We start from the raw sequence: 17,887 nt of genomic DNA, 5'->3' as shown, positions 1-17,887 counted from the left end.
GAGTTATCATTTAACCTGAACAAATGTCATGCTCTGAACTGTAATTTATTCTATCACAGCTCCAAATTATTATTGCTGTCATGCAGCCTGTGCTTAGCATGTCATTTTCAGCTGCTGTGAGTGGCTATAGCACAGGAGATGAGTTTCACATCAGAATATTGGTCCCTTTGTGTTTGAAGAGTTTGATGCCCTGTCTCCCCTGTGTGGCTGGTGCCATGGTCCTGCTCATGAGCAGAGCTGCAGTACAATTATCAGGTCTTACACATGAGCAGAGCTGCAGTACAATTATCAGGTCTTACACACGTTTTCAACAGTACTTCTATTTAATCAACTTAATCAGTCCTCACCTCCCATGAGAAAACATCTCTAGGTTCACTGAACTGCTAATCATCCAATTGCCTACCTTTGCTGCCAAAGACTTCTGAAGCTGGCAGATGGAGCTGTGCCAGGAAAGCTGCTCTCTGGACACACTGGTTTGTTAGTCCTATGTGCACACTAAGAATTAAGAAATGGAGGAGACCTGCAGTAAACAGTTCTGCAGATCAAATATTTAACCTGGAACAAAAAAGGTAGCTAGACAAGATGTGTGATAGGTGTTATAAACCATAGCTTGAGCTGGCAGAAAACTGACAGTGTTCTGTTAAAGCTGATGGAAAAATATTCATATCCATTGAGGATTCATCCCTCTGTGCTCAGAGTTTTTTCCTGTTAACTTCACAACAAAGACAAATGGGTGGATACTTAGGACCCCATGTTTTTTCCCCATTATTATAAATTTATTTGATCATGGAGATTTCATTTATCAGATAAAATGCTTTTATCTGAGCTTGAATTATTTTTTTCTCAAGCCTATGTGAGGCATTTCTGACTTCTGTTTTCCTCAGGCTCCCTGGATCATTGAGGGCAAGAGTCCTCCAGAAAACTGGCCTTCCAAGGGAGACCTGGAGTTTGTGAATTATTCAGTGAGGTACAGGAAGGGCCTAGATCTGGTGCTGAAGGACCTAAACCTCCAGGTGCATGGTGGGGAAAAGGTGAGTTACCAGCTGAATGTCTGCTAGAACTTTGCTCTGGGCCTCTGGTGACAGCTGTGGAGTAGAGGAGAGGGTCCAGAGGAGCACTGATGCCAGTGCAGGAGCCAGCAGTGACACCTGTGCTGTCCATGTGCCAGCATCCTCCTGGCTGGAAAGCAGTAGAGTGAATTGCATCGCACTTTCTGGACTTTCCAGTTCACTTGGCAACAGGCTCCCATATGCCATGTAGGAGGCACCAATGCAAGTGACAAAAATTCAGTGACAAGAATGCTTTTCTGAAATGTACAGATGGGAAAAGGAATTCCAGCTTTTTCTTGTCTTTGACTTCCCCTGTGAAATTTTGGCATGGAAGGAAATGACATTCTTTGCTTCCTTAATCAGGAAATTGCCTTTATTCTGGGAGATTCATTTCTTCATGCTTTGATGGAAAGTTCTGAGGTTTGCCTGCTGGAGACAGAATAATTAGCATGGGAAAGTCCTTTCCTGAACAAGCTGTTGCTAAAAAATAGAATTACCCTTATTCTAAGCAGACAGGATGACAGCATCCTTCTGGCATGGAAATACTTGTGCTTACCATGAAGTAGGAATTGCCTTAGAGAGCCTTTATTTCTTGTCCTTGAGTGCCTGGACCTACCATGGGTCTCCCAAATCACCCAAAGTTATGTAGGATGGCTCTAGACCTGTGTTATTCACTGTATTCATGACATGTAATATTTATATGGAATATCATTCCAATTACAGGAATGGCAATAAGTACATCACAGTGTACCCAGGGTTTGTGGGGAAGGATGGAACATTCTTTCTTAGTTTCAGATCTTCAGTCAAACCTCTTAGAACAATCTTGGGGGGTTGTTGGGGAGTTTTTTGTTGGGTGTTGTTTTCTTCTTAACTATGTGCTTTGTTGTTAAACCTGCAATTTGTTGTAGGTTGGAATTGTTGGCAGAACTGGTGCAGGAAAATCCTCCATGACACTCTGCCTCTTTAGGATCCTGGAAGCTGTAAAAGGGGAAATTAAAATTGATGGCGTGAAAATTTCAGAAATTGGTCTCCATGACCTTCGATCAAGGCTAACAATTATTCCTCAGGTACTGTTTCTGTGTGTCACAATGAAGGACTGTTTTCTAGCAGCTTAACAAACCATAAATAATTGTTTATCCAAAGAGGAAAATGTTTTGTTGCACTCAGAAAATTGTTTCAGAAAATCAAACTATTTATACTTTCACTGGTCCCATCCTGCCACCTTTTAAGCTGGGTGATAAAAAAGGATTTAGAATAAACCATCTTTAGAGCTGGAAGTTGGGTTTGAACTGTATGATGTAAAGTATTTTCAGAGAAGATGGGATTGGGAGGTAGCCTACCTGCGATGCAATGGACACCTCAAAGCAGCAGCCCAGTACAGTATCTGTACTTAAAACAGCTAAAGCATTTGTCTAATGAAAATTGGTTTTATATCCAGGATCCTGTCCTCTTTTCTGGAACACTGAGGATGAACCTGGATCCATTTAATAAGTATTCAGATGAAGAAATATGGAAAGCACTTGAACTGTCTCATTTGAAGAGGTTTGTCAGCAGTCAGCCATCCATGCTGGACTATGAGTGCTCAGAGGGTGGAGAGAATCTTAGGTAAGGAATGCCTTGACTAGAACATACACTGAGCTGTCATTCAGCTGTGACAGTGGGTGACACCTGAGCACAGGCTAACATTGGTCTGTCATATCTGAAATGATTCAGGCATCTGGTTCTGTTCCGAGAAAGCCACCAATGTTCAAATGTTTGCCTCCTCTTCTGCCTCTGCCACAAATGATCTGATTCCTCTCCCAAACCCAAATCCCATCTTGTCAGAAAGAAGTTTTAGGATTGCAGGATATTAGGGACAGGCAGCCCCTTAAACACATTCTGGTAGGAAGGGAAATGCCATGATAACATAACTGCTGTGCTGAGTAAGAGTTCTCTGCCTGACACTTCAGCAATGTTTATTTTCCATTACTATTTGAAAGGCCCATGAAGACATGACTGGGGAGGATAAAATGCCATGTTCTGATATGCTTCATTGGCTTCTGAGGCTGTGGTGTCACCAGATTGCCTGTGATGAATGTTTGGCTCCTTCCTCATGGTGCACACACTCAGAGACTGAGTCTGGCCTATGTTTGTGGCAAGGGAGGAAGTCTGGGTTGTTCAGATACATGTATATATTTTATTTTTTATGGTAGAAAGGAATTGCAGCCTCATAACATTTTCTTTTCCTTATTATTTTCTTTTTCCTAAGTTTGCATATGCTCAGTGTTATCAGAACTATGAGTGTTTCTTAAAGCTTGGGCAGAAATGTTGTCATTAGCTGCCCTGGCTTTTGTCACAGTGATAAAAGGTACATTTGGTGGCTCTGCCAGCACAGGGCCAGGCAGTAAGTGATCCTGTCACAGTTAGGGTAGGTATGCTGCAGCCTGCATGTGTGAGCTATGGGGCTGACAGAACAGACAGCTTGCAAAATATTTCAGGGGTTTTTTGGCAACACTGTGAGTGACCTGCTGAGCACAAGTGGCTGTGAGCAGTGGGGAGCTGGGCTCGCTGAAAGGCTGTCTGTGCTTGCAGTGTTGGCCAGAGGCAGCTCGTGTGCCTGGCCAGAGCTCTCCTGCGCAAAACCAGGATCCTGATCCTGGATGAAGCCACGGCCGCCATCGACCTGGAGACAGACGACCTCATCCAGATGACCATCCGGACACAGTTTGTGGACTGCACAGTGCTGACCATTGCACACAGGCTGAACACAATCATGGATTACACCAGGTGAGATCTCTGAGTAGCGCGTGGTGGGCTCGTGGGTTTGCTGGGGATGTGAAGCAGCACTTGAAGGGGTCTGGTTTGTCTCTAGAGATGAACACTGGTTCTCTTGTCGGGCAATGTGTAAGCAATGGTGTGCTGTATCATCCCAGAATTTTCAGCCCTGACTTTGCCTCTGTTGGCATAGGAAACAGGTTCTATATTCAGAAACCAGAGCTGTGTAGGGGACACTGCCCAGGGACACTCCTGAGACTGTCTGGAAGCTTATGGAACCTTGTTAAACCAGCAGCTGCTGTAACTTCTTCCCTAACAGCATGCCATTTTAATTACTTGAAAATATATTAGTATTCTTCATGAGCTTTTATCTCCTTGGCTTTCTGGAACTATAGTCTCAGTTCCAGATGCTTTTTTCCCCTCTTCTTGCCCCTGGGAGACAGTGACTGTCCTGTAACTTTTTTTGTCAAGCAGCAGCTCAGGGAGAATGTTTATCATCTATTGTGTTTTAACATGTGAAAATAATTGAGGAAAACAAAAGCAAGGCAAAGATTAGAGAAGTTTGCTTTGTGATACAAACAGGTACTGCATTCCTTGTGAGGAATTTTCTGATACATCTTTCCCCCCACACCATCTTTTGTTTTGTACAGGGTTCTTGTTCTAGACAACGGGACCATAGCTGAATTTGACACACCTGCAAACCTTATAGCAGCAAAAGGTATCTTCTACAGTATGGCCAAAGATGCTGGACTGGCATGAAGAGAAGACCCCTTGGGTTTTGGTTTGGTATTTTTTGATATTACTGTCTTGTCACAAAAGTGACTTGTGAATGTACTGTAATTTACAAAACAGTTTTTGTAGTCGACTCAACTTGTGATATGTGAACAAAGAATTTTACAATTATAAGGACCAGGAAGTGAATTTTACATTTTAAAATATTTTCTATATACATAAAGTATTTTATTACATGTTTTTTTTTCCCGAAGAATGACAAATATTCCACCAAGAAAATGCATGTACCACAGCACAATTATGTACTGCATTCAGGTTTGTAATTAGTAAATTATATTAATGGTACGAATTACACCTGAGTTGTGTGTTTTCTGCATAGGATTTGAAGTGAAAAGACAGGCCTAGTTAAGCTGACTCAGCGGAGTAACAGTGAAATGCTGTGTAACCTCTGAGAAGTTCCAACTTCTTCCTTTCAATATTTCCCCCAGGACAAGGGAGTCCTTGGCACCTTTAGGATCTGTGTCCAGGGCAACTTCGGCATTATAAAATTCCTCTTCAGCCTAAGGAGCAACATGTATTTAAAGCTAAACCTACAAATGGCTTCATATAAAACATTAACTACACAGATTTTTTCCAATTCAGTAGACCCCACACAAGCTCACAGGGACACGATTGGACCAGAGGTATGAGAAGTTTGCTATATGTCTTTGGTAAGAAGCACTAAGAGTAAGTCTTCACTTAAGCTGAACGTGCATGCTGAGACAGGTGTGTATTTAGTTTATCTTGTTCAACACTTAATCATCTGAAATAATGGGTGATTTGTTTTGCAGAAATAATTACCTATTTTATTATTGATAACCAGGCCTCTTCAGATAAAAGGAGGCCTGTGTTCAAACAGCATTTGCTGCTAGAATCTGTTAGAACCTCTTTTGCTTTAGTTGTTTGTGTCTTACAGTAAGCACTCCAGAAAACCACCCAGCCAGAAAAAGTTCCTATGTTTTACCAGAAGGAAAGTGCAGAAAATTTTTGAGAAGACAAAAATAATAATTTGTTAATTCTTACAAATTATACTTCTTAAATAGAAACCCAAATCTGCCGCCAAGCATTTATTAGACATTAACATTTCCTATTTCAGAGCACAAAGTAATGAATTATTTATCACACACAGAATGTGATGGTTATACACTGATGAGATTGGGGAGTGTTAATAGTATCTTCCTGGTATAAACGGCACAAGGTATAAAAATATTCCTGGGAATGCATATATAGGGATCAGCACATGTGCAAGTTTGCTGTCCAAGAGATGAGCTTTTCTTTAGGGGGTCTTACTGGTTAAGCCTGAGTCCTCCTGGATTCAGCCAATGCCTGAACCATCCTGTGCTGAGGAGAAGGCAGCAGCCAGGGTGGCATGAGGAATGACAATTTTATTATTCCATTACAGAGAACTTAACATTCCACCAACAATCTGGTCTAAAAACAGATATTGTCAATGACTGGAACTATGTTTGACCTCTGGCACTTTGCAGAAGAGGCTTTCTCAGTGTGACAAAACCTTCTGTCTTCACCTGGGGAGACGGAGCTTCAGTGTGGTGACTGGGCACAAAGAGGATTGGGGTGATGGCAGGGATCTGTGCTGGCAGAGCCCCGGCCCGGCCTGACGGCGGGTAGGGAGCTCCCTCTGGTGTGCTCAGTGCCCGAGTTCAAGCGCTGAGAGCAGCGAGCCTGGGCGCGCCCTGGGGACGGATCCCACTGCATTGGGGTGACACGGGCGGCTCTGGCCCGCATTGGGGTGACACACGCAGCTCTGACCCGCATTGGGGTGACACACGCAGCTCTGACCCGCTCCTGCCGCAGCCCCCAGCACAGGGGGAGAGCAACGAGCCTGGGGGCGCCCTGGGGACAGATCCCACCGCATTGGGGCGACACGGGCGGCTCTGACCCACATTGGGGCGACACGGGCGGCTCTGGCCCGCATTGGGGCGACACGGGTGTCGCAGTCGAGGCGGTCACGACATAAAGCAGAGACCACAAGCAGTCTCAGTTGGTAACACTTGGCAACAGTTTATTAATGAAAATGGCTGATCTTTTATACACTTTCCAGTTGTTTACCCTTCCTCTACCTTAGCTATTGGCCACAATAATTCAATACCATGCCATTGGTGAAAAGTTACTCTGACTCCACCTAACTTTCTAAAAATGCTTCATCCAGCTGCAGAATGCTCTTATCTTCCTTCTCTCCATCTCCTTGGTTACGGCCTTGGAAAAAGCTCCTTATCAGCTTCTTCTTCTTCTTCTTACTTCTCGCTCCTTTAGCTAACAGGCCCGCTGCTAGCCCCTTCCACACACGGGCGGCTCTGACCCGCATTGGGGTGACACGGGCGGCTCTGACCGCTCCTGCCGCAGCCCCCAGCACAGGGGGAGAGCAGCAAGCCTGGGCGGCGCTTTGGGGACAGCTGCCACCGCATTGGGGCGACACGGGCGGCTCTGACCCGCATTGGGGTGACACGGGCGGCTCTGACCCCGCATTGGGGTGACACGGGTGGCTCTGGCCCGCACCTGCCGCAGCCCCAGCACAGGGGAAGGGAGAGCAGCGAGCCTGGGCGGCGCTTTGGGGACAGCTGCCACCGCATTGGGGTGACACGGGCGGCTCTGACCCGCATTGGGGTGACACGGGCGGCTCTGACCCGCATTGGGGTGACACGGGCGGCTCTGACCGGCACCCGCCGCAGCCCCAGCACAGGGGGAAGCTGCGCTTGGTCCCCAGCCCACGCCTGCCTCAGCAGCTGCACAGCCACTGCACAGCCTTCTCAGGCTCTGAACTCCGAGAGAAGACAACAGATAAATTCCTTTGGCAGCTGCAGTTTCCAAAGAAACCGGAGGGGAAAAGGTGAATGGACCAGTTTGGTACATTCTATTTGCCTGTTATATCTCATGCTTTAGTTTATTCATCTAATCCATAGCACCTGCTTTTCATGTGGCCTAGCAGAGTAGAAGTCTTCCTCAAATTCAAGTGACTAAATACTAAAATCCTAAAAAAATCAGATAAAATTCAGCTCTTATATACTTTTCAATTTCTTTATTCAAGAATTTCACAGCAAAGTAGTCAAACTCTGAATTTTAAGTAACTGTGATTTTCTTTTCAGTAAACTGCATGGGTAAACACAAGTCACAGTGAAAAGAAGAAAATACATTGCATAGGAACATCAAGTTTGGCTATCAGCCCCAGAAAATCCTGGGTACTTCACTAGTTTCTTTTTACACAGGTATCTTTATAGGTTCAAGATGCAATTTTTCTCAGGAATGTAGAGGTCAAAGAAAAATAAAATTACATTTTATGTGCTTTTAAAAGGGGAAATAAAATCAGCATTGAAGAAATGTCAATACAGTAACAAAAATAGTATATTTAATTGCACATGTCATTACATGTCAATTGCTCATGTATATATTAACAGACAACAGGGAAAAAATTCTCTAAAAGGGATTTTGGTTGAGAGCATATTTATTATTTGGACAATTACTGTCACTTTTATTTTCAACCTGAGAAATAGGGAAAAGTGTAAACAGGGATTAAGAAATCACTATAAGTCACCTGATAGAATTTAAACTTGACATAGTTTTGTGCTTCCACAGATGTAAACCCTTCTGGTTGTCTTCCCTCTAAGTAAGATAGGACTTAATAAACATGATCTAAAAAGAGAATATTGATGGTAATGGACTCAGTAGAAATATTAAATCAGCTTCATGGCAGGTTCTTTAGCTTGAGTACCTCTGCTATTTTATAGCAAACAAATTATTAGAACAGCTTAAGGTAAGCCTTTCCCTGAGAGCTTCTAACTCTGCAGTATTTAATTATCTTTTTGTAAGGAAGTATTGCATTAACAGATAGTTCTACCAATACTCCTGTGCATTGAGCTACTTTTATACCAGACTCACTGTTTGTAGATTAACTAGAAGCTTTAAATGTGCATAACCACTTCAGTTTATTTCACAGTTAACAAAATAGATTTATTTCACATCATTAGCCCTTATAGGTACTGTTTTTCAAACATAATTGTAAAATGAAAGATAAAAATACTTTGTTTTATTCCTTAATTAGTACGTAAGTTCTGATGCCTTCTTGTTATACCCACTCTGTTCAGAAAGTGTTGGGACTCTGAAAAGTGAGTTTTTGTCGCTTACTGTTAGAACAAGCTCCAGTTCTTGGAAATCCTGTAGCCTTGCAACATCCTTGTCCTTTAAACAAATACAATAAGGAGTTAGGTGATAGTGTTAGTGTCCTTTAATTTTGCAGAGGTAAGTTAAAATAATAAGCTCATACTAACACAAGGTATGTATTTATTTTTAACTATGACTTCCTTACAGTGAACTGGAAAGCAAATATCCTGTTGCATCTTGTATTTACTCTGGGGTCTTATTCAACTATTCAAGTCTATTTTTAGAAGGAATGCAACACTGACAGTGAGTGCAAGTGATGAGTAGGATTACACTTGCAAGATTTGCATGGCACCCAAATGCTTTTCTTTTTCCCCTTGCTAATTCTTAGCATGAATTAGCAAGCTGATGAATTGATGCTTGCATCTACCCAAGGAGGTCCTGCACGTAGACCTTCATGGCCTGCATGGCTTTCTTCAGGGCTACCCAGCAAGGCCAGCTCTGAGCCCCTGCAGCAGTTCTCTGCTGCCAACAGCAGTACACAGAGTCAGGTTTGTGTCACTGCAGGAACAACAGGGGTCCTGAAGTCCTACCAGAGAGCCTGAAGTGATCAGAGATGAAAATAAAAAGTTCTTTCAACAACAACTAAAGTTGGAAAGTGACAGAATTGCTTTTGTCTTTTTTTTTCCTCCACTTTTTGACTAACACAGAGGAAGACATCCTATAGTCAGTGAAGATGCAGCAGAGTGAAGTCTGTGGATCTATTCCTAATCAGATTTGCCCCAAGAGTGATGCCAACAATACTCTGTAAGGATTTGAGAGTGAAAGAAAGGTCCGTGATGAGTTGGTAAAACAGGCCAACAGGTCCCTTCTCTGTTGGCTACAGGCTAAATGCTACTAAAGGAAGGACAGTTATGTTCAGAGCAACCCTGAAAAACACCTGTGTGCAAGGACTGCAGCCGGGCCTTACTGAACTCACAGAGCTTGGTTGAGCTCTGCAGGCCTTTTAAATGCTGTTGGCAGCTCACAGCGGTGTTGTGTTGTACTGAATTTTACAACAGAGGCATAGAATCAGGTATTAACTGGGTCCAGCACCAAATGGTGATGAAAGCAGCTGCTCAAGAAATTTGAGAACCGTTTTACTGAAGAAATCCCAAACAAGTGCTGAGTGTTGCAAGTTGAGCAGAGATTTTTCATTTTTGGTTGATTTTTTTTTTTCCCAACATGGGCCTATGCAGGTGACCAACAAATTATTCCTTTGTACCAGTAACCTAAAAATCTCTTTTCTAAGTTGATGCACTTCAAAAGGTAGAGCTCTTACCTTTCTTAACATTGTATTTGGTAATTTTCTGATCTTCTGGACATGCTCAGGGTTCACACCCAGCTCATGGCAACTCACTCGGAGCAGCTCCTTGTATGTCAGTTCTTGTCTGTCCAGTTCAATTTCAATGAAGTCATTTTCTCTAAGATTAGGGGTTTGTATTCTCACTTTAAGCACCAGCTCTATTAGAAATAAAAAGTCACATTAATAGGTAGAGGTATAAAGAAATTGGAAACAATGTCTCTATAACAACTTCCAGGTATTTCTATGTTCTATTGTCATTTGTGTCACTGGTAAGAATACATGAATACTCAGAAACCAAAACCTGGAATTGTATGACCACAGATTTAATTAGATCGATTTTCATCAAACTATATGAAAAAATCATAGCAAATCTAATGCAATATATGTGTGCATGTCTGAACCATTGCATGAATACTCTTTAATTGATTTAAGCTGATTTAACAGCAGCTTGTACTGGTTATCAATTTCCTGAGCAATCCAAGATTGCTTTCATTGGTATTTCTTGCTCTCAGTTCACTTTGCATTGCTACCCCATGGTATCAGAATGCCTTTTACTTGAAGAGCAAAATTGTTAATGGTAACTGGAATTCCAGGTTTCCCTCTCTGGGTAGGCAAAGTTTCCCTGCATAACAGGCAGATCCTAGAACAGCTCAGTGCAAACTGAGCCATGTGAGGTTCTCTTGAGCTCACTAGCTTCTTGCTCATGATCTGTATTTGCAGCTTGGACTATGCTATTTAGAGAATTAGATTACCCTGGTGTCTGTGTGCTTTTGTAGCAATTGAGACAGCAAATTTTACATGAATATTTTAATAACAGTTCTAGCAGAAACAGCATATCTGCCTACTTCATTCCCTTCAAATGTTTCCTAAATGGCTAAGCATGGCAATCTGAAAGTCTCCGGAAACCCATGATTAGTCTGCACTGCCCAAGGTGTCAGAAGATCAACACAAAGCCAGAAGAGACTTTTGGTATTACCTTGCATGTTGAGTGGAAAAGCTCCTGTGAAGAAAACAGGCTGAAAGGCTGGCACAGGTCCCATGCAGGAGCTGTTCCCTTGCTGGGGTAGGGACTGGTTGGATCCTGCTGGCAAAGAGGGACTTCTGCCCCAAGACACTGAGCCCTGGTAAACAGGAGCTCTCTGGAGGACAGGATTTGGGTGTGATGGCCCAGCAGACCCTTGAGGCAGGGGTGGGATGTCCCTGTTGGGAGGAGCCTCAGGAGCAGCGTTCCCAGGCTGCAACAGCGCTCGTGCTCGTCCACAGGTGTCCGAGTCAGGTGCAGACGGAGGGTTGGTGTCTTGTGGCTCCAAGTGTGAGAGATTCCCATTCAGGGCAGGATCTGAAATGCTGGTACTCAAGGTGTTGTAAACATACGGGAAAGGTGGGTTAGCCAGGTAATTGGGGATGATTGGCAGATCTGAATCTTGCTTTAAGTCTGGGAGTTCATCTTCCACTGTAAAACAAACCAAACAACATTCTCCAAGACTGATTTTGGGTTTCTTTTTTTTGGGAATGCAGTGTTAAAAGCATCACAGGTTAAAAGATGTATCAGGAAGCACCGTGTCTTTTTTTCGTACAATAAGCAGAATGCTCAGGTGTTGCCATACAGACATAAAAGCTGAGTCTGATTCTAATAATTCCAGGGGTGGTAATTCCTTGTAAACACTGCAGTACTTCTGTTTTGGCTTGTTTTAATCTGTACAGAATATTGTAACATGGTCTCTGGTGGAATAATGCTGTCATCTTCATAATGTTGCAGGCAATGAAAAACAAAGGGTCATATGTTGTTTGATATTAAGGTAGAGTATAAAGGGAACATGCAGTACTGGGAGAGCTGCTGGATTACCCATTCAATAGCTGGGAGAGACAGCAGTGAAAACATAACCAGACACAGGAGTACACAGGAGAGACAAGATGTTGTTAATCAGCTGCATTTCAAATTACTTATCACCTCCAGCAGCAAAGCCTGCTCTATTCCAGCAGTTACAAAGCATGATAGAGATGCTCTACTGATGTCATTTAATGAGCCATTTATCTAGGCTGCTGATTTTTGATTTATCCAACATAGAATATAAGGAAAATCAGGTGTTGCTCATAGAAGACCTTCCTACAGATATTTTTCTTCTGCTGTCCTTCTGAAAACTGGAAACTGCATCTACCTGGCACACAGCATTCCTGAAAATATAGTTTTTCTAGATTTCCAGTGTTTTGAAAAAAGTTTGGCTATCTGGGTATGGAATTTATTGGTAATCCTCTTTACTTAAAACTTTGTTTTCTTATCATGTAAACACTCTAGAAAACAAGTCCGAATACTAAAATCCAAACACACTATCTTCACATGCAAAACAAAGATTGGAGCACACATGCTTTGAACACCCTTTTACCAATCTTTGATGATCATATGGCACAGTCACTGTAGGTTACCTCCCAGCATCTTCCTGATCTCTCTCTTGGATGTTAACTGGGCTGGCCTCTCCCCTTTCTTTGTCAGGATGTCCTTGTCAGCCCCAGCATGCAGCAGATAAGCAACGACTGCCGCATGGTTCCGCTTGCAGGCCCAGTGCAAACAGGTCCTGCACATGGAAAACACTGTGTCAAATCCTCAGTTATGGCAGATTTGTTTCCACTCATTCTTGCTGCCTATAACAACACTCTACGTACATGTAAAATAGGATTGAGTTGCTAACTTCATTGGAAATTTGCCCTGGACTGGGAGTCTGCACTGGCACCTGCTGATGCCATTTTCTCTTTGCTCCAATGCTCTTTACTGCAATAGTATTTTCAAAGTTCAGGATCTTTTCAATTTATCATTTCTTAGGGTACAGTCTTTAGGCTACTGGAAAAATAAGTATGAAAGTAAGGTTTGTGTATGATATTTTAATCTTTGAAAGAATCAGCTGTACTTAGAATACTTGTGTTTGTGTATATGTGATCTATTACTGGTATCCCCCTAGGATATGTACTCTTTAATTAATGCTGCCAGCACGACTACTTGCACTTTCTGGCAAGTAAATTTAATTTAAAATATAGTAAGCATCATTTCTAAGAACAGTTCTTTGCCCAGTTGCCATTTGCTGTATCAGCAATTACTTGGCTTAGATCTGCGGACAACTAATTTTCTGCAATCTGTAAGTGATGCACAGAACTAATCCCCTTTCTGCATTTTCAAATTATTATTTGCAGTTTCTGACTAGAGAAACATATTAAGGAAACATAAAAGCTGCTTAGGGCTCAGATCTTATTTAGTGTATATATTAAGTACTTAAAGACTCATACATTAACTTGCTATAGAGTTGTACCATTCTGTCCTACCCATGTTCTAGTGATATTTGACCCTTCTCTAGCTTTTATATTTTAATTCTCTAGCTCTAGCTGAAGGAAATTCTTCAGGAAAATGAACATGCTCAACCCTTCTCCAAGTTTGTTTATTTATTTTTTAAGAATTACATAAAATAAAGCAGAGATAAATAAACTTAGAAGGGAAAAAACTTTCAGTTGAAAGTTTTCAAAAAGCTTTTTCAACTTTAGGTGGTTTGGTTTGGTAGGGTTTTTTTACAGAAAGAGACTGCAAAGTCAGACGGGGTATTTGCATTGAGAACAAAATTTGCTGGTTTAGTTTTTAGAGAAGATATGTAAAGATCAACAGTACAGCCTCAGTTTGGGATTCATCCTAGCCATTCCATATGGCCTGTGCAGAGAGGAACCATCTACCCACAGACTTGATACTCACCAAAATATAAGTACTCTGCACCTCTAAGAATCACACATACTAAGAAGCTCACTGCAAAAATTTTAATTGTACAAACTTAAACAACAATGAGGATCCATTTATTGCCATGGTTAAAAACTACCATGTTGCAGGGTGAAGCAATATCCTGTTTTAGCTATCCCAGTTGCCCAGGTGTGCCAACCTCTCCCTTGCCCTCCCCCTTGCCCCCTTGCTAAGTGCTGCCCTTCAATCTTAACATTCCAGCAAGGGCGTAGTCTGGTTGGTGAAGTTCAAAAGATGCTCCTCAGCCTTGGGGTCACTGGCCCGTCCGGGTGTCATTGTCCCCTGAGACTTCCCCCCCCCCCACCTGGTTGGTGGCACACCTACCCCTTCCCTCCCCCTTTCCCCAGGCTTACAAAGAGACGGGACCATGCGGTCGGGGTTCTGTTGGAGCTGTTACCAAGATTCAGATGTCTGTGACCCTGAAATAAAACTCTGGATTTAACCCTCTGGCAGAATCCATCTCCTTTTCCTCTTCACCTTGCCTAAAGCCTTTCCATCATAGGTAAAACCTGAGTTCCTGCTTGCCTGGGCTTGTTCCAAGTGCCAGCTGCCACATACAGCTGGCCAAAGGTGTCTCTGAGGTGAAACCACCTCATTTGCTGCCTCTGCTCGAGCAGCAAGAGCCAGATGAGCCCAGGCATGTTCCATCCGGTAATACTGGAACCTTATTCCAATACTACCAGATCATTATTTTTAAAAATAATTAATTTTATTACAAGACTTATTTCATCAATTCCCGTTTTAGACACAAACTCATTCCGATGACAGACTGGTTTTTATCTCGCTCACTAAGATAATTCAGCATCCTTTGAATCAGTTGTATTTTTACAAGCTTTAATTTTAATGACAGTTTAAAGCTCAAGTTGTTAAGTGTTCCATCCTTCTCAAAACTGCTGATTGAACTTTCATCTTCAAATGTCTTGCTCCTTTCCTAATTTTGTTTTTCCTGTTTTTAATTATAATGTCATAGAATCCTAGAATGGTTTGAGTTGTAAGGGACCCTAAAGTTCATCTCATTCCACCCCCTGCAGAGACAGGGACACTTTCCGCTCTCCCAGGTTGCTCCAAGCCCTGTCCAACCCAGCCTTGAACATTTCCAGGACAGGAGCAGCCAGTTTCTCTGGGCAACCTGTGCCAGGGCTTCCCCACACTCACAGGGAAGAATTTCTTCCTTACATCTAATCTAAGTCTCTCCTCTTTTAATTTAAAACTGTTCCCCCTTGTCTTATAACTATCTGTCCGTGTAAAAAGTTGTTTCCCCTTTTTTATATATTTTCAAGCATGAAATAGCACAGTAAATACAGGCTGAACTGAGCCTGCAGAAAACAGTCTCCAAAAATGTCTTAGCATTCCCTCGAAAATCTTCCTTCAAATAAAATTATGTGTGTGTTTATGTCTATAGTGTTACTTGTACAAGTGTGTATTACAGAACAGCCTTCTCTTTAATGTCCTCAGGTGGATCTAAACGAGATGCCAAATCCTCAAGTGTTTGTATACATCGCTAGAACAAGTTCCCTGATTGAAAGAGAAAGTAATTTTCAAACTTGAGTTAATAATAAATATTTCTGCTTAGGCAAGATCATGTAAAGCTGAGGTTTGTGTTCTGACAGACCACACCGTCTCAGGCTGGGGAAAAAAAAATCAAAACCAACATTACAAAGTAAGTCCACAATGACCTAGAGAAGGGGCAGCCAGGGCAGGAGGTGGAGCGAGGACGCGTGTTTGTGACCCTGGTTATCCTCTCTGGAATAGGGACAGCTCCATAGCAGAGTATTCGGATGCTGATCGACCTTTTCCTTTCTCCTCAATTCACCCCGCCTCGCCTTTCACGTGCGGAGCGAATCGACAGCAGCCTCGGCACGGGACGGCCCGGGCCGAGCTCCCCGGGAGACTGCGTTCGGGGGGCGCCCTTACCATCCGTTGACTTCGTTCTGGGAGTTGAGGCCGACCCCCAGCTCCACGAGCCGCCGCACCTCCTCCGCGTCGCCGAGCGCCGCCGCCTCCCTCAGCCGCTCCTGCCGCTCCCGCTCCGCCATCTCCCCGCAGCCGCCGCCCGCCTCCCGCATCGCCTTCCGCGCTCCCGCGGCCGCGCCGCGCCTCCGGCGCGGGGGACACTATTGCCGGTGACAACCCGGCCCCGACAGCCGGTTCCGGGGCGCGGCCGCTGCCCGGGGACGGGCCCGACCGGGCAGTCCTGGGTAAACGTTGTTGAAATGACATACAGAGGCATCGTTATGTGCTGTCTCTTGCTCTGCTGATTGTTTTTGCGGGCTCTCGATTTATCATAGAGTGAATTGTGGAATCATCGACTGTTAAGTGTTGGGAGGGACCTTAAGATCATCTCGTTCCACCCCTCCCTGCCGCTCTCCACGGGCAGGGACACTTTTCACTACACCGGGTTATTTACAGGCCCCGTCCAGCCTGGTATTGGACACTTCTAGGGGTGGGTTCTAGCTCACTGAGTGTCTGTGGTAATTTAATTAAGATTAATTTTATACAGTGGTTTTACTCAAGGAAAGAAGAACTTTATTATAACCACTGTTGTGCAAAAACCTTCTGCTAAAGAGGCTAAATAGAGGGATTCAGAAAAACTGGATTTGCCTAGTAACTCCATGAGGAGGTACTGAAGAGATTTTTAAGATTATGATGATTTGGGTTGGGAAGGAACATAACACTTATCCCGTTCCAACCTCCTGCCATGGGCAGGGACAACTTCCACTAGACCAGGTTGCTCCAAGCCCTACCCAGCCTGGCCTCGAACACTTCCAGAGATGGGGCACCCTCTTGTCCTGCAGAGGAAACTTATCATCTTTGTGCATTCTCAGCAGTCAAAGAATCCATAAAAAACATAAGTAAAATAAAGATCACTATCTGTCTGCAAAGCAACTGGAAAGATTATAAGTAATTCCTGCCATTTTCATGGATTGGTTTGAAAAGCTGTTTTTTGTCGTCATGGACTTGTCCTAATCCAAGTTACAGAGTAGTCAGTAAAAACTTTACCACTATGAAAAGTCAAAATAATAATTTCAAACTTCACTCAGACTTTTGTATTGCAGGTTGCTCTGTGCAGCCGTGGCAGAATGCCAGGGAATTCTGGGTAGTTGGTCTCCAGTGTACCTGTTTGCTTCCTCAATGCAATCAGAACATTACAAAGAAACTGAAACAGCCCAAGTTCTGCCCCAGTTCCCAGCATTAGCACCCCACCTTCCCTCCCATCCCCAAACCCAGACTGCAGGATATTGACTGAAAATTCATACCATATCTTGTGCTACATTGATTTCAATCACACTGTTTCAACCGTTCTGTTGGGTTCTTAAATCATTTCAAGCTGGAAAGCTTGAAACAAGTTCAAGGTGCCTCACAGTGCTGCATCAGGGAGGCATTTCCAAAAGGACACTCCTCAGATAACAACTGGTGCTTGCATGAAGCCCTCAGTGATGCTGAACAAGTTGCTGTCAGTCTAAGCCGGTTTTACAGGATCAGCATAAACACTGGCTTCAAGCGTTTCAAAAAGTATGATATAATTAAAATTTTAATTAGTTGTATGTACTTAGGACATTCAAAATTATGTTGAGCAATTGTAAAATAGTTGACAATTGCTATGTGAAATTCAGTATATATTGAGTACAAAGTAACATCTAGAAAAGAAAACAAAGTGGGCTGCTTCCAAGGTCAAAGACTAAGATTTTTGTTACATCTGCAGGACTTCTATTCTCCCTCAACCTGTGAAGCATGGGACAGGCTTTCCAGAGAAGTGGTGGTATCATCCCTCGAAGCATTCGAAAAATGTGTGAATATGGCACATGAGGACATGGTTTATTAGTGAGTGTGGTGATGGCGGGACTGGATGATCTTAGAGGCCTTTTCCAACCAGAACGATGCTACAATTCCCCGAATTCCTATGTGAACATGCGCAGCTGGCAGCACTCAGAACAGGGACTCGGAAGGAGCGCATCAGGAGCAGTTTGGGTGACTTTCTCCTGCCAGGATGGAGAGGGGACAATGACACTGCTTCAGCTGTGCTCAGGCCCCTGTCCTTAGCCTCCAGCCATGACCAGCTAGGCCACTAGCATGTTGTCTCTG

At 43.3% G+C, this 17,887-nt stretch overlaps 2 protein-coding genes across 3 annotated transcripts in view; one reads left to right on the top strand and one right to left on the bottom strand.

Moving 5' to 3' along the window:
• Window positions 1-4,884, top strand: part of ABCC3 (ATP binding cassette subfamily C member 3) — a 47,447-nt gene extending 42,563 nt beyond the window's left edge. For both annotated transcript variants that reach the window (XM_063175657.1, XM_063175658.1), the window contains 5 exons: window positions 885-1,031; window positions 1,958-2,116; window positions 2,488-2,654; window positions 3,621-3,815; window positions 4,454-4,884. In XM_063175657.1, the coding sequence (XP_063031727.1) occupies window positions 885-1,031; window positions 1,958-2,116; window positions 2,488-2,654; window positions 3,621-3,815; window positions 4,454-4,562 (777 nt within the window). In that variant the 3' untranslated portion in view covers window positions 4,563-4,884. The remainder of the gene's footprint in view (window positions 1-884; window positions 1,032-1,957; window positions 2,117-2,487; window positions 2,655-3,620; window positions 3,816-4,453) is intronic.
• Window positions 4,885-7,591: 2,707 nt separating this feature from the next.
• Window positions 7,592-15,870, bottom strand: ANKRD40 (ankyrin repeat domain 40). The gene is made up of 5 exons (XM_063175609.1): window positions 15,719-15,870; window positions 12,457-12,605; window positions 11,009-11,485; window positions 10,009-10,190; window positions 7,592-8,768 (listed from the first exon to the last, which is right to left on the bottom strand). Exons 1-5 carry the CDS (start codon window positions 15,868-15,870, stop codon window positions 8,628-8,630), a joined length of 1,101 nt encoding a protein of 366 aa, XP_063031679.1. The 3' UTR covers window positions 7,592-8,627.
• Window positions 15,871-17,887: the final 2,017 nt, after the last annotated feature.

This window comes from Melospiza melodia, chromosome 24 (assembly GCF_035770615.1).
Source record: "Melospiza melodia melodia isolate bMelMel2 chromosome 24, bMelMel2.pri, whole genome shotgun sequence".
In the NCBI taxonomy this organism is placed as follows: domain Eukaryota; kingdom Metazoa; phylum Chordata; class Aves; order Passeriformes; family Passerellidae; genus Melospiza; species Melospiza melodia.
This window is presented reverse-complemented; position numbering and strand designations above follow the sequence as displayed.

Excerpts from the sequence above, each read along its gene's own strand:
- ANKRD40 (XM_063175609.1), bottom strand. The coding sequence starts at position 15,870 with ATGCGGGAGGCGGGCGGCGGCTGCGGGGAGATGGCGGAGCGGGAGCGG. Across the intron at positions 12,606-15,718 it reads CAGAACGAAGTCAACGGATG|GACCTGTTTGCACTGGGCCT; the intron begins GTAAGGGCGCCC and ends TTCCATGTGCAG. Across the intron at positions 10,191-11,008 it reads TTTTCCACTCAACATGCAAG|AGCTGGTGCTTAAAGTGAGA; the intron begins GTAATACCAAAA and ends TATTTCTAATAG.